Below are 15,963 nucleotides of genomic sequence, written 5' to 3'. Positions count from 1 at the left end.
ACGTACATTACATGTACATCAAAGGAACACATCTTACCCTCCCCTCTATTAAAAGATCGAGTTTGAGTTTTTCCAACTGGACCTGAACGCATCTCTCCTCTCCTCTCAGAGTAACTTGTGTCAGGAAGTCGGAGGTCAAGAAAGTAAGAGAAAGAAAGTAGCAGAGTGACAGCAGGCTTGAATGTAACATCAGGGCTTCATTAAAACTGTTTGAGGCTCAAGCCAGCGCTTATATCGCCTCTGCCTTGAGCCGGCCCTGTGTGGCCCTATGGAGGGGTTCTGACTCCAGGAGACACCGGACTGAATAAAAACAGAAAATGGAGATATTAGCATAAATAAAACATCCCTTTCCTGCAGAATAAGTACTTTTACTTTAGCTACTTTACATACATTGTGCTGATATGTGTAGGATTATGGATGGTGGACTTCTTACATCTTCTACCAGAGCATTGTTGCACTCTCCCCCCTTCACACAAACACCACAGACTCTGCTGCGTTCACCCCGCCGCCCCCCTCACCTCGACCTCTGGAATCTCAAGCCCTCGTTCTCCTCATTCAGGGGGAGAGGAGGGAGGGAGGGGGACAGACGTCGACGGCCGTGCAGTGTAACCCAACTGGATGACCCGTTTGTTTTGTTAGCTGTGTGCGCTGGATGGTTTCCAGGAAGTGTGTGTGTGTGTGTGTGTGTGGGTGAGATGTGTATCTTGTCTTATCACAGGCCTCGACTATCTCTCCATGTAATCTGTGGAGGTTGTTGAGGATTACAAAGGATTTGTTCACATCAGAGTGAACCTCAGCTGAAGTTTTGGATGTTGTTTGTCTGCTTTGAGGCCCTCAGATAAAGAAACATGATTTTTTTTTAGTGAAGAAGTGACTACACACTATCTACACTTGTAGATATTTGTAATTGAAGGCAGTAACAGAAGATCCTTTAAGGCTCAAACTGTTTGAAAGAGGGAGAAAGAGTCAGATTTGTGTACTAAATTAAGAGAAGGGGGCGGGGGTTTAAAGAAAAGGCACAGGGGGGGTGTTTCTCGCCCCTCTCTCCCCTTTTCTCTCTCCCTGCTGGTCTCCTTAGTCACACACACTCACACACACTTCCTCGCACACACACAAACACTGACGAAGGGCTCAGTCCTGCTATGGCCACTACCACCACCGCCGCCGAGGAGAGCTCCCCGGCTCCGGCCCCAACGGCACCCCAGCAGCCCGACTTGGAAACTAGCGTAGAACCCGGCTCAGCTGAGCCCAGCAAGGCCCGACGTGACGGAGAGGAGAGAGAGGATGAGGAAGAGGAGGAAGGTGGAGGGAGCCCCGTGCATGAGGAGAGTGGAAGAGGGCAGAGTTTGGACCCGGAGTGGGTGGAGGAGAGGTTCAGGATTGACAGGAAGAAGCTGGAGAACATGCTGTATGGTGAGTGCCGACACTAAATTCTTCAACATAAGCTGAAGTCCCTGCGCGCTCTTCCTCGCTGCCTCTGTTATCTACTTGACCCAGTGTGTCTGTCACAGCCTCCAGCTGGCTGCACCTTTGTTGATTCCATCAGTATAACCTCCATCCTCTAAACTCCTGTTGCTGTGTCACAGTGATTTATGACCTGCAGTGACTCATGCATTCAGAAGTCATTTCTGCTATTATCACTCCTATCTGTGAAGCAGAGGTAGCTGCCTCTGTAACTTATTGCTGCTTGGCAGGTTTATGACAAATACCCCCGTCCCCTCCTCCTCCTCCATGTGTTAGGGGGGAAACTCTTCCTGACAGAGCGACTGATGCAGATAGAGGCGGATGTTTGTCCTCACGCAGACTCCTGATGGGAGAGTTGGAGTGTTTCTGCGCCGATACCTGAGGGTTGTTTTAATGTGTGTGTCAGGTGGGTGTGTGTGTGTTTGAGCAGAATCAGACAGGAAGTAAATATCGCATCTGCTCCCTTCTGGTGATAATCTGTCAGACTTCAGGAGCGCTCTGTCTTTCTTGATTTTGCAGTTTAATTTTTCAGTCCAGTGGGAGGTCTTCACGTCACCAAATGCCACAATGTGGTTAGCTGTCTCCAGGCTAATTTGTGGCCGTCCCCCACGACCACCACCTTCCCTTTCCACCCTGCACTGTTCTCCTCCCATTCCTCAGCTCCGGCCAGCGTAACCCATAGCAATGGAGGGGGGGTTGAGGGCGTTCCTGGGTCCCCCCCGTACCCTGTAAATGTCACCGTGGAGCGATGGCCTTTTAAAATTGTTTATGTTCCCGGCAGCCTCTTGTTCAGGTTGCTCGGCAAATTTGAACCAAGTCAACATTTGCATGTTGACTCTACACACACGCTTGTAAACAGAGGAATATTGTGCTGCAGACCAACAGGACATGACGAATCACACTGCAGGAATTATGAAATGTATCTGTTTGTTCTTTCAGCTCCGAAGCAGGGAGAGGGCGAGACAGGGGAGCAGTTTTTTGAGAGGGTGAGTACACCTCCACAGGAAACACTTCATTCACTCTAAAAGATAAAACAATAAAGAAAATGTAGCCGCTCTCCTCAATGAAAAAAGCCACCTATAATCACCGGTGCATAAAGCCTTCTGGTTAAATGTAGCTTAAAGATAATTGGGATCATCCCTGCATCCTCTGCATCCAGTGATCACTGGTTTTATGGAGGTGGTAATTGCAGGCTTTGAAATGCAAATGAGGCATTGTATTCTCACATCGAACAGTGTGTGGATGTGTTTATGGATGTGTAGGAATCAGTGACTCTCTCGTCTTTGTTTCCCACTCCCACCTATTGTGCGTGCTCCCACAGGTGATGAGAGAAACCGACACTCAGGTGAAATGGCCGTCCAAGCTGAAGATCGGAGCCAAGTCAAAGAAAGGTGACACACGCCCTTTAGCTGTAACAAAATCAAGTGTATACAACTTCAACTGAACTTATATTTCCATCCAGATCCACATGTGAAAGTGGAAGGGAAGAGAGCCAATGTTTTGGAAGCCAAAAAGAAGATCCTGGCCGTGCTGGAAACCAGGGTGAGGCTCTGGCTCTGGTTACTTGATTCTCAGTTACATCAGACAAAGACCTTTAAACACTTTTTCCTGTATGCTATCCAGGTGAACAAGGTGACTCTAAAGATGGACGTGGCTTACACAGAGCACTCCCATGTGATCGGGAAAGGTGGTGGAAACATCAAAAAGGTGATGGAGGTCACATCTTGTCACATCCATTTCCCCGACTCAAACCGCCACAACGCTACAGGAGAGAAAAGCAACCAGGTGACAAAGCAACCGTTGAGTTAGCCAATGACAATTAAGGGACAGATAACACTGATTTAAAAGTAATTTATCTTTTAAATTTCTACCAGGTCTCCATTGCTGGGCCCATAGACGGAGTGGAGGAGGCCAGGAGGAGGATTAGAGTGAGTGGTCAATGTGTGATCTGAGCTGAGACTGCCCAGGAGAGACTTTTGTTTGTGTCATAGCTCAATTTCTTCACTCCTGTCAAAACACAGAGATCAATAAAATGATTAATAGAACGTCTGACACACAGAGGACAGGTATATTTGTCAAAAAGCTGCTGTCTGTCCATCCCACATCTCTTTATTCCGTCTCCTCTCACACACATTCCCTTGTTTTCCATTCAATCTTCCTCGTCCTATAGGACCTGCAACCATTGTCCCTGACCTTTGACCTCCCTGTCAGCCTGGTGCCCCAGGCCCTGCCAGATGCAGGCTCCCCGCTCATCCAACAGGTAGCGCAGACTCTGGGGGTCAGTGTGAGCTTCAGGGCTGTGCCATCACATCCTCAGTCGCAACCTGCCTTCTATGAAAGCTGCTGCACCGTGTGGGGCCTGCAGGGCAACGCAGCTGCTGTCAAGGTCAGAGTCAAACATTTCACCCAGACTTTGTAACACATCGGCCAGGGACTACAGATGACAAATAACCTTTAGCAAATTCTGGCATGTTTTTTTAACCATGTGTATTCATTAATTTGCATTGACTCTTCTCAAATGTAACTAAACATGAGGTAAGGGATAATTCCTGAGGAGCAGCTTCTCTGCACTCCATTATGGACACCTTGATATAGCAATATCCCGCTTATACCATCGTCTCTTGCTAAAGAAAGAAATATGTGACCTTTAAGTTATGTTTTCATGCTTTTTGCAATTTGCAACTATAACGTTTTTAACCAGCCTTAACCCCGTTAACTTGGTACTGCGTGAGGGCCTGACTACCACCTGAAAAAGTCATTGTCATCCCATAAGGTTCTAATGCAATGCAAACGTTGCTCACTAGTCTATTTAGGGCTTTAGCTACGACTACAACTCAGCTCATAGGGTGCTTTGGCTAAGCTATTAGCCAGGAAGCTAACAGTATGCTAGCAAGATTAAAAGTCAATAACATTGCGTACAGCTGACATACAGAAAATATAATTAGATAGTATGTTTAACAACAAGACCGGCTAGCTAACCAGCCAGGTCAATGTCCCCAAATCAACATAAAGATTTTCAAGAACAACAAGGTCATGTTTACTATCGCGCACAGTCTTAGTGAGCAGGATGTTAGATGATCCTTTATTTGATCAACAGTATCAGTAAGTTCAGAGGGGCAGTGTACGTCCTGCAGCTTGTTTGTGACAGGTGCCATCCTGTGGTGTTCAAAGGGGAGGCAATAAAGGAATATGTTGTAAATAACCAAAAGTTTCTACCCTTTCTTTTAATTTCACTCTCTTTAGATGTCAGTGACCCAAATCACATATTCTCCACATAAAGAAATGTAAAAGTCGTTTACAGCTATAATTAGATGTTGGCTTGTTGAGTTGCATAAATAGACAGTTTCATCTGAACCACTCCGTAGGTGTCCACTTCTCAGGAGTTAATCAACACCCTGCAGCCAATCAGAATTGAAATTTATGCAGACTATGGTATGGAGTATAATTCATATAACATATGATATCGTGTATCTATACATCATCATTGTGCAGAAGGCGACCTGCATCCTTATGGACCTGCTGCTGGGGTCAGAGGTCACAGGCAGTATAGTGAACAGCCAGCTGGACGTCACCTCCCAGCAGCATGTCTTCCTGTTGGGGCAGAACGGAGCCCACTTCCTGAGCGTCATGCACCAGACCCAGACCCAGATCATCCTCCCGGACCTCAGTGCCCCTCAAAGCCCCCCCTCGCTGCTCATCCAGGGCAGCCCAGATGGAGTGTGCCTGGCCCGGCAGCAGCTCATGGTACAGTACAGTGTTTTTCTTTATATCTTGTTTTACTGCTGTGATAACAAAACTCTCGACATGTTTTCTGTGTTACGTTACATCTTTGGGATTTATCGTGTGCACATCTAGGACTGCCTGCCTGTGTGTTTGATGTTTGACATGCGTGAAGACGGGGAGGCAGATCCTTGTAAGCTGACTCAGATGATGCAGAACCTGGGAGTCTTCATTAGCGTCAAGCCCAAAGTGAAACAGACCAGCAAGGTACAACTTTATACATGTAGCGTCTCTGCTTTGTTATTGTTGGAATCACAGCAATCTCCAAAGAAAAGGTACTAAAGTTTTGTTTGCTCCCTGTCTCATCTTTATAAAGTCACTTTAAATCTCAGCCTTCACAGTGGAGCTTGTGATTGTGTATTTCATATGCAGAGGATTAAATAAGGAATGTCTATTGAAATATTTCTTGAATGTTCACTCTGATATTGAATGCAAATCCTCTGCCCTGAAGTCTCATCCGCTGTGGTGTGTTGAATACTGATGTTGTGTTGGTGTATATTTGCCAGTCGGTGGTGGTGAAAGGTCTGGAGAGGAACATCTCCTGTCTTTATGAGGCCCGCCGCCTGCTCCTGGGGTTGGATTCCTGTGAGACGTCCAAGGTAACCGAGATGACCCCTGACCCCGCGTTGGCCGGCAACGGGCTGACCAGCTATTGGCTCAACATGTTGCTGCAGCAGCTTCGTCTCTCTGAGCAGGGTGAGCAAACACACATTTATGTATATTTGTAAGTGCGTTTTTTTTGTCTTTTTTTACAAATGTCAGGGAAATTGTGAAGCCTCTATGTTCAGTAATTTCCAACCACACAGGACATACACAGGAGTGTAAGCTGTAACTCTGCCCCTCCCCCAGCAGACTCAACCTGTGTGGGAAGAATTTGCACAGGCAAATATCAGCGATAGAAAATAAACTATTGATCTTTTGATATTCAGGTTTATTATTTCATCATGGCATGTTATTGTGCTTCACAACTAATGCTACTGTTTTGTTAAAGTCATGTCATGCTTTGATTCTTTTGTCACACACTATCTGAGGTTTTAATCGGCACCACACTGTTTCTGGGTATTTTTGTGTGAAGGACACAGCTGTACTCAGATGTGTTGAAACCAAAATACAAAAGGAAGCCACACATGCCAAATTAATTTGTTCTGACTATTTATTTTTATCTTTATCAAGAACCAAACTTTTCTACATCAGGTATTCCTTTGAACTGAAAGCTGTCTTCAGGGCAGGCTTTCAAAATATTCAAAGTATGGATTGGTGGATTTTTTTGTGTTTCACCTTATGTCTGAACTGTTTTATTCAGTCGTACAAACTAATGTGAATCATCATTTCCCCAGGCTCTGTGCCTGCTCTCACTCCAGATGTTCTATCTGTTATGAAGCCCCGCCCCTCACCTCCACCTGGACTCACCCCTCCTGCTGACGAGGGGAGGCCAGGCCTGAAGGGAACAGAGAGCCGGCCGCTGGAAAAGGTCAGTTTAGAGTCAAACTGTGACTCAAACAAAACGAATCCTTCTTTATAGACAAACCTCAATAAACTAAGAACTATATTCTCTTCTTCAGATCCTAGAGAACGAAGACCTGTCCGGCCAATCAGAGGATGAGAACCCTCAGGTGAATGCGATGTTATCATCTGAGGTGTCAGTCAGCAGCATCAGCAGGTTGGGACTGATGGGACGGAGGGGGAGTCTCCAGGGTCCTGAGGTTACCAAGGTCTTTGTCCCAGGGAGACGCCATTCAACAGGGCAGGCGCTGACGTACAGGTGTGAAGAGACACACACAAACATGTTTGTCCCGATTGTGCTGGTTTACATTACTTCCATGGTTAATTTCCCGAATGTTAATCTGTATGTAAGAACAACATTACAAAGTCTGACCTTGTCGGGACCAGAGTTTTTTCCTTGGAGAGAAGATGAGTCCTCACAATTGTGAATGTGGCCTTTGCAGTCTGTGCAGTTTTAATGGAGCAGCTCTCCTTTCATACACTACATAATAATAGTCTCATTACACTGCCTTTGAAATCCTTTGATAGCAATGTTGCACAGAGCCATTACAGTTTAACCTCACCTTGTCTTTCCATCTGCGTGCGTGTGTGTGTGTGTGTGTGTGTGTGTGTGTGTGTGTCCTGAACGAGCCAGATTGCTGAACGCAGAGATGGAGGGAGGGAGGAGCGAGCGCAGGAGCAGCCTGAGGAGAGATGTGACGCTGGCTCAGGATGTAACCGCTGACTCATCCAAGGCTGAGGTGAGGAAAAACAGGAATCGCAGGTCTGTTTTTATTGCCTCCACAAAATGATGCACTACATCTGCGGACAGCTTTATTTGGCTACACATAACTCTCAGAGGAAAGACAATCAAGTCTCTCTGAGCCCTGAAAGCCTTCTGACACCAAAGGTGAGAAGTGTTTGAGAGATACGGGTGTGAGAGAGGCAGAAAAGTTAGAGCCTGAAACTTCTCTACATCACACTGAAGTTAAACTGAAACCAGCAGCGACATTTTATTTCTGCTGTTATGTAACCTTTCGATTTGCACGTCCCTGACCCTGGTGCAATCTGATTTAGAGAATCAGTTTGTTTGCTTCCCGTCTTACTGTATTTGTCATCTCTCACTCTCAAAGGTTATAGCACGGAGGATTAACAGGTTTACCGCCACAGCTGCAGAAAGCATGAGGTTCCCTGTTCTCAGTAACCAGGGGGAAAAAAACAATTCAATTTCATGCATTATTTACTCACCCTATTTCCTGTTTGTGCTTTGTAGGATTATGACTATGAGAAGAAGAAACTGCTGGCAACCAGAGGTTAGTGCTTCTAAATGTTTACTTACTGAGGTTTAAGAAGGTTTGCACAGGCTTCCGCTGCAACTGTTTCTTTTGCACTCATCCTTAGGTGTACTATACTGAAAATAAATATAAACGCATCTGCAGGGGAATTTGGTCCATAATAAGTACTGTGCTTGTTTTGCTCTTCATATGGCCACCTACTGCATATACAACCAAGCTGTTGTTCTGGAGCTGAAGAGGGCACATATCGTTTAAAGTACGTCAACTCAGCTGCTCAAACAACATAAAATCAAGAGAATTAGTGCGTTTTGGATAAGTTACTAAATATGATTTAATGTAATATGATCATCCATGATAAAGTCGCCTTTTTAGTTTATGTAAGCAAGTTATGGAAGCAACACATTAATATACCGAGCAGAGGCAGCCACTTGATAGAGGGGACCCATTTCTGCGCCGCTCACTGCCAACACAACTGATGAAGGGGACCTGTTTATGTGCTGCACTGTGCCAGAGTTATAATAGAGCAGCACTGGCACTCCCACTTAATTCACAAGGGGCAGATTCACAATGCAGACAACACACACACACACACACACACACACACACACACACGTGCATACAGACACATGCATGGACACACACACACACACACACACACACACACACACACACACGGGAGACTCTACCTCATCCATCTTGCAGAATGAGAGATACTGAAAAGATCTGCAGCCAAATGCTACTAAATTCCCTCAGTGTTGCTTTATGGGATTATGAATTAGCAGTTTGAATGGGCCATCTGCCTCACAGTCATTAAGACACCCATATGCCAGCATATGAATGGGACGTTTACTCACATAAACACACACACATACGCACACAAATAACAACCCACCAGTTATAATCCTGTTGATATCACACTCTTTGGAGTGCTGTTACAGTTTTTATCACATTGACACATGGAGTCTCATTCAGTGCTAAAAGTGGCCCGGGACCAGTTGTTTGTCATTTGAGAGTGTGTATCTGCCGGAGTCTCTGCAATAACAGTTGTATTAAGTATCTAACACCAGAACCCAGCTTGTCTGATTCAGTGTATCAGAGAGGAAGTAGACTTGTAATGCATGGACAGACTGTTGGACGTTACAGTGTGAATTAGAGCAGCTTGTAAAATAAATCAGTGAAGCCACTGAAAATTAACTCTCCACTCTGTGGTTTCTCTATATGTTGCATGTTAGCATCTTTTAGCTAACTGTTTTGGTTTTATGTAACTTTTATGTTTTAATGAACTCTCACTTCTCTCATCAGTTTTGTTTTCAGAGACAATACAGACTATGATAGTCTATGATAATCTCACTGCCCACTACTAAACTTCCCCACATTAAACTACAGAGAGAGAAAGTTAGCAGCTGGTTAGCTAACTTTTAGCTAAAGCTCAGATATTTATCGCAGAAGTAGGGAGCAAAACACGGGGAAAAAAGGAGAAAAGTTGGCTGTATATTCATCAAGTATTCATACACACAACTTAAAAATAAAATATCACTCTGTATCTGCTTAATATCTAAGTTAGCAAATGTTAGCTAACGTGAGCCGGTATATGTCAGTGTTGTGGTTGCTAGCTTGTGCTCCCTGCTCCCAAGTGGCCAAAACTATTGGTTAAAGCAGGTTTAAAGTCTGTGTGTTTGTATGTGTCATGTCAGCCATGCAGAGGAAGCCTGTGGTCACAGAGGTCCGAACGCCCACGGACACCTGGAGCGGTCTTGGCTTCTCCAAGTCCATGCCAGCCGAGGCCGTCAAAGAGCTACGCAACATTAGCCGCCGCAGCTACAAACCCTACCTGAGCACCATCAACAGCCAGCAACAGGTACGAATGAGCGTCAAATTAATGTCTGCTTTAACAAACTAAATGAAGATAGACTTCAAGCTGAGCATTGGTAATTTAAGCTTGAGGCAGCTTGACTTGAATACTTTCACTGAACTTGAATCCTTTTAGCTGCCAAAGCAGTTTTTTGTTGCACTGCAGTGAAACAAGCACCCCCACTGCGGCCCACCAACATGGTCTCATTTAATGGTCTCACCCTGTAACACTTTAAAGCATTTATCTCCCCGTGTGTTAAGCACTGCCAATTTGTACGCTCAATTACTTGGGTCTGATACCATCGCCTCAGTCAACACAGCCACTCCTCAGCAACCTGTTTACCTGCTTCAGCTCTTTAAAAGCCTCCTGAACGGACACTCTCTGGATGTGAGCAGCCAGTGATGGAGATGCAGACTCACTTAGCTTAATATGGGCGAGAGGTATTCCTCAGATGAGTTCAATTTTCCTCTGAGACGCAGGCTGCTGGGAGGCGGCATGAGCTATGCCGAATGCATTAATAATTTCCAGCTAAAGTGCCATCACAGGTCAGCCAACAGGAGCAAACGAGCGAGTTTAGAAACACGATAAATCGCCTTTCTTGTTAAATCTGTGGATCGATTATTATCCTGTCCTCTGAATCCTTTTCCACTCTAAACAGTTTGAGATCACTTGTAGTTGTTTGTCTCTTGACCTCTCACACCAACAAAGAGTGGAGAGATAAGTGTGAAGCGTTAGCAGAAGAAAGAAACGCTTGTTAATATTTAATGGCATCAAATCTTCTCTCTGTTTTCTTCCAGACGTGGGCGTCTCAGGCGGGGAAGGTGTGTAACGGCAGCGACTCTAACAACTGGAGGGACAGACGTGGATCCACACCTTCATCCCTTCCTGTGTCCTCTTCCTCCTCTTCCTCCTCTACGTCATCTTCCCCCTCCTCACCCCCGTCTACTTTCTCCTCATCCTCCTTCCCTGCGTTTGCATCCTCCATGAATAGAAGCAGAAACGACAAAGCCTGTAAGTCGCACACATGTCAAAACAAAGTGTGGCTCTGCTACTTTTAACAAATTCCTCTAAACTCTGACCTTTGTGACCTTAGTGGAGAGCTTCTCGAGCAGCTACTTTGAAGGTGGGTGCTCATCGAGGAGGGCGTCGACCTGCAGTCAGCGGAGCCCCTCCCCCGTAATGACGGACGACCTGCCTGAGCTGCTCAGCCAAATTGGCCTCATCAAATACATCGATGTGTTTGAACAACAAGAGGTACATATATAGACGCTTTCAATGTGTGCACACTTAATCAATGTGTTAAAGTATATTTTAATTACACATGAAACACACTGGTTTTTGTTGGATGGGCTGAGGGGGGATTTCTGCAGAGCCTGATACACGATTCACACAAACAAACGAGCACACACACTCTTGTCCCTCAGCCAAAGACGTTATGCATTGTTAATGAGCATCATGATGCAACTGCTGTCTGTTCTCATCCAGATTGACTACCAGACATTCCTCACTCTGTCTGATGACGACCTGAAGGAAGTGGGCGTGTCCACCTTCGGAGCCAGACGCAAGATGCTACTGGCTATCTCAGGTGAGAATCTAATGTCGACTCAGATCTGCTTCTCCATCTTTTACCAGCTAATAAAGTTATTTCTCCTCCTTTTCAGACCTGACCAGGAGCAAGAGGCGGCTCTCGGACACACCCGCAGTGAAGCCTGGCTACCTGGAAGGCGGTGCTAGTGGTCGCCTGCCACGAATCGTGGATCTAGAAGTTGCTGCTCAGAGTAATCGCTGGTGAGAAGAGATGCCACACAGCTCTGAGCTCCTTCTGACTGACGTGGAGCCGTTCAGCCTCTAAGAAAATACACTGCTGGGAGAGCAGAGGTCTAATCTGCTTGTTGTTTAACGTAAATGCGTGAGCAGAATTTGCCCTGAAGAGCAGCAAAGATAACGTAAACATTTGAATACAGTGCCTTTAACTTACAGCCATACCCCAAAGGTTTTTATATGAAATCAAGACAAGGAGGTCTTTTTCTTCCACACCTCTGATTCCACAAGAAACAAACAAAACTCGACCACATTGATCCTTTGTGGTGTCTTTTATCATCATACAGTGCCTTTCTGTAGGAAACCATCGCTCCCTTGCTTTGACTTTGTGTTTAAGTTACTTTAACCACTACATTTATGCAATTGTACATAGATATTTACACAAAGAAATGTGATTGTGCTCCTATTCTAAGATAAATAAAGCGTTATCCTCAATGTTTATCCAAGTAGAAGGTTTCGTTCTTTCATGACAGGGAATTAAAGACATTATTAGGCCATCCCTTAGAGCACAATTTTCCATATAAATCCTTGTGTAACCAGCAGCAGTATGCGCTTATCCTCTAGTCAAAGCGAGGGACCAGCAGAGGGCACTGGTGTCACACACTGATTTGAGAAATCCAAATCACATTTGTGTTGCATGAAATAAAAATGTATTTGTTTTAGGAATTAAAAGTGAAAACAGCATTAAAGCGCCTGGTGGACATGTGCAGTTGGCTTTGAAATATACAGCAGCAACAATCAGATAAGGGAGAAAGCAAATCCACCGTTTAAAGGTAATGTGATGCTCTTTTTCATGTGCTTTTCTCTCGCCTGAGTGCTCACCTGAAAGTTCTAATTAAATTTATCACCATTGCCAGGAGTGAAGCCACTGGAACGGCTTATGAGTTGTTACTTGTTTAATTTATTTAACAGAGGGCTTCAACCAGCAATTTAATGCTTTCAGAGGGACCTCACGGGCAGGGCTTTAACGAGAACAGGATAATCTCTCTGTAAATGTGCAACTTTGGAAGAGTGTTGTTGGTTACCACATTGATGCGAGCGATCCAAGAAAACCTCCGCCGGGGGGCCACGACATGAGGGGGTCTGATCCGTTCAGATGCTCCACAAGCTGGCTGCTGCAGCGGAAGCCAAGCATGAAAGAGAGTGTGAGTGGAAGTGGTGGGCTGTGACAGATTAGGGAGAGATGATCCCTGCTTATTACAATGTCTCTGCCAATTACATAGGCAGGCTTTAGACCAGTGATCCTCAAATCTGGTCCTCGGGCTCCGGAGCACTGCTGGATTTCTCTTCTGTCAGGTACTTAATTGCTCTCTCCTGTGGCTCCGGCTTTAAATCGGTGCTTGATCACACAGCTAGAGTGAAAACTACCTGGAAGGACCAGCAGCACTCTGGACCCTGAGGACTTTGGAGAGCCGCTTGGACTTTTCACCAGCTGAAGTGGCAATCGTTGCACGTGGCCCAGTTACATGGTAAAAACACCCTGTGAGCAGACTGTTTGCAGCCAATGTAAATGATTTAAACTTCAAGTTTAAGCTCTATTTTAGTTTTAATCATTAGTTTCATATTAATAATAGATCAAATGATGCACCCTGTAGTTCCTCTCAGCTTTTCAGAGTGTTCCAGTATCCTACCTTCATTGTTTTGGGTTTTATGGCCCGTTTCGCATCACTCTCTCTGCTCTGATGAGTGATGTTTTCAGCCACAGCAGCCCTAAAAACCAGCTGTACGCTATTATCCAGCTCAAACAACAAGTGGACAAGTTAGCAACTAGCGTAGAGGAGCATTTAGCAGCTAAAGAGCCATCTAATGTGTGTAGAGAAACTGGAAACAACCCAAGGCACCACCTCAATGAAGGACACGCAGCTGAGAAAAGCGTTTTGGCACACCAATAAATAAGAGCAAACAACATCTCACATTAAACGGCAAACTTCATCAACACACCTCATTTTGTTCCGAAAAATGACCACCTATGGTGTTATTCCCCCCCTGCTTGTTGCCAATCACCGGTTTCCATAGAGACGCCGGGCTCCTGGGAGGATGCACCTGACAGGAAAACCATCAGTGGGTAATAAAAAAGCAGCGAATGGAGAAATGAAACAGAGGAACGGAGTGCCCCGAGGATAAAACACAACAACGCATCTCCCTGACTGAGATGAAGATGGAAGTCACTCCAGGAGAGTGAGTGGGAGATTGGAGGGAAATAGGAACAGTAATGAGTGTGCGTGCGTGTTCGTGTATATGTGTGAGGACAATGAGGGCTGTGATGCTCATCTTGGTGTCTGATGTTACAAGTTATGAGGAAAACACAGCCTGTCAAACCTCTGCATCTGAAAGCGCAGAATATGGCTTAACAGTAGCAAGTAGTTAGAAAGTATGGTATGTTTCAGTGAAGTGCTCAGGAAAAAGTCCATCACCCAGCAGTGGTTGGTCTGCCATAGAGGCTAGAGGTTAGCTGTGAACTGTGGTCTCTGGTCTATGCTTCGCTGTGAGTAAACAGTTGGCTGAACAAACAAAGAAAAGATGGACGACTACCGATGATAAAACTTCAAAAACAAGTGCAATCTGAGAAAAAGAGAAAAGTCTGACATTCTGAAGAAGACAAATAAACCAAAAGCAAGGATGATGTTTGGATCTCTGCTAAAGAGAGGCTCAATTTCCCGCTTGACGTCTAGGAGAACAAAACGAAAAGGCTCCTTTAAAGGGGGTGAAACCTTGCCCATTTCACAGATCACAAAATGCCAAGCCAGCGTTTAAAACCCCACAACACCACATTACTTTACAGCGGACATAGGTCCTGTGTCCACTAACAGCGGTTTTTGCGCTGGCAGCACCTCTGACATCAGAGCATTTCTCACTGCCGCTTACTGTTGCTAGGTTACGAACGTTGTCTGGTGGCACTTCTGCTTCCCCCAGTAGTGACCGTTAAATCTGTTTGGAACTTCTATAGCTGCTTAAATTTGCTTTTATTCACAAACATTTTACAAAGAAAACATAAAAACAATGTTAATGAATTGTGTCCTGGTTCAGCTCAAGACAAGGAAATTGTACCTTCGAAAAGGAATTACAAACAATTTCCTTCAATCAAAAGGATCACTTCCACCATTGTTGTTGACAAAGTTGATATCTGCATTAGATTTTTTATAGAAAATAGGCGGTGCCAGTGCAAGAAACGCTGTTAGTGGACACAGGCCCTTATATCTACATACAGAGCTACTGGACAACCTAGCTAACACAAGGACTGAAAACAGGGGACAAAGGTAGCTTGGCTAAATGAGGCATACCATGCTAATGAGGGCTTTAAGGAATCTGGTAGGTTGAAGTAGGTTGACCTTTTCACAGAGCCTGTTTCCCATCTTTGTGCTAAGCTAAGTAAGGGGGTTGCAGGTAGTGGTTGTGTATACACTGAACAGACAGAGTGGAATCAATATTCTTATCTGGCTCTTGTGTATTTACAATTTTTTTTTTGCTGTATAGAGTGATCTACAATTTATTTTCAGGATAAGAGAGGGGAAATTGAAGCTCCATTAAAAGGAATAACTGGAACTTGCATCCAGTAGGGAATAACTGCTTGTTTAACATGTATACAATGCAAAAGAGCAGCACAAACGGCACGTGATGTTTTAACTTTTTGTCATGAAAACTGATAAATGAAGAAGGCTGCACTAGCCAGTGATAAACTGTCCACAGCTTCTGGCTCGATGTGATGCACATAGTTAAGCCCATTGTCTATTGTATCGGACAGAGTGTGTTGTGAACTGCTTAGTAGGCTGTTTCAAGCCAGAAGATTCGGTTGTCCTTTTAGCCTCGGATTGTTGGTACAATGTGTTCTCAAAGTGCTGAGTGGGCTGTTTCGAGCCAGTGGGGTCAGCTGTCCCATTAGCCAGTGATATTACAAAAACACTCATTAAGCTTTTATGTTCTTCAGGGCCCTGCTGGCTTTGTGATTCTGCTCACTTCAAGGCAAGTGATAAGAGTATTTTCTGCTGCTTCCATTTATGTCTTCGTCTAACAGGGGAGGCTGCTCTCTCAAGGTTGGAAAAGGTCAGACTTGATGGAGGGCTTTGATTGTTCCACTACAGAGAAATGTGAGCTTCAGAGAAAAATAAAACCAAAAAGCATGAGCAAGTCTCATCAGTGTGTTTGTGGTTTCACAGCGGGGGAAAGAGATGTGTTTTTATTTCATCATGATTTGGTGAAATAGGATGAAATGTGAGGCTTGTGCCGGCAATCACACGTCAGGAGATCAACACACACATGGACGCAGACCTG

General features: G+C 45.0%; 1 protein-coding gene across 1 annotated transcript; it reads left to right on the top strand.

Moving 5' to 3' along the window:
- Positions 1-1,142: 1,142 nt before the first annotated feature.
- bicc2 (bicaudal C homolog 2) lies at positions 1,143-12,124 on the top strand. Its single transcript, XM_069670059.1, has 19 exons — positions 1,143-1,413; positions 2,404-2,450; positions 2,786-2,855; positions 2,927-3,006; positions 3,088-3,249; positions 3,339-3,392; positions 3,635-3,850; positions 4,957-5,208; positions 5,320-5,451; positions 5,751-5,940; positions 6,582-6,715; positions 6,807-7,006; positions 7,382-7,487; positions 8,000-8,039; positions 9,716-9,879; positions 10,671-10,884; positions 10,967-11,127; positions 11,359-11,458; positions 11,535-12,124. Exons 1-19 carry the CDS (start codon positions 1,143-1,145, stop codon positions 11,663-11,665), a joined length of 2,724 nt encoding a protein of 907 aa, XP_069526160.1. The 3' UTR covers positions 11,666-12,124.
- The last annotated feature ends 3,839 nt before the right edge of the window (positions 12,125-15,963 follow it).

Source organism: Semicossyphus pulcher, unplaced genomic scaffold, assembly GCF_022749685.1.
Source record: "Semicossyphus pulcher isolate SPU_LCO1_2020_fin unplaced genomic scaffold, fSemPul1.0.p SCAF_2, whole genome shotgun sequence".
Taxonomy (NCBI): Eukaryota; Metazoa; Chordata; class Actinopteri; order Labriformes; family Labridae; genus Semicossyphus; species Semicossyphus pulcher.
This window is presented reverse-complemented; position numbering and strand designations above follow the sequence as displayed.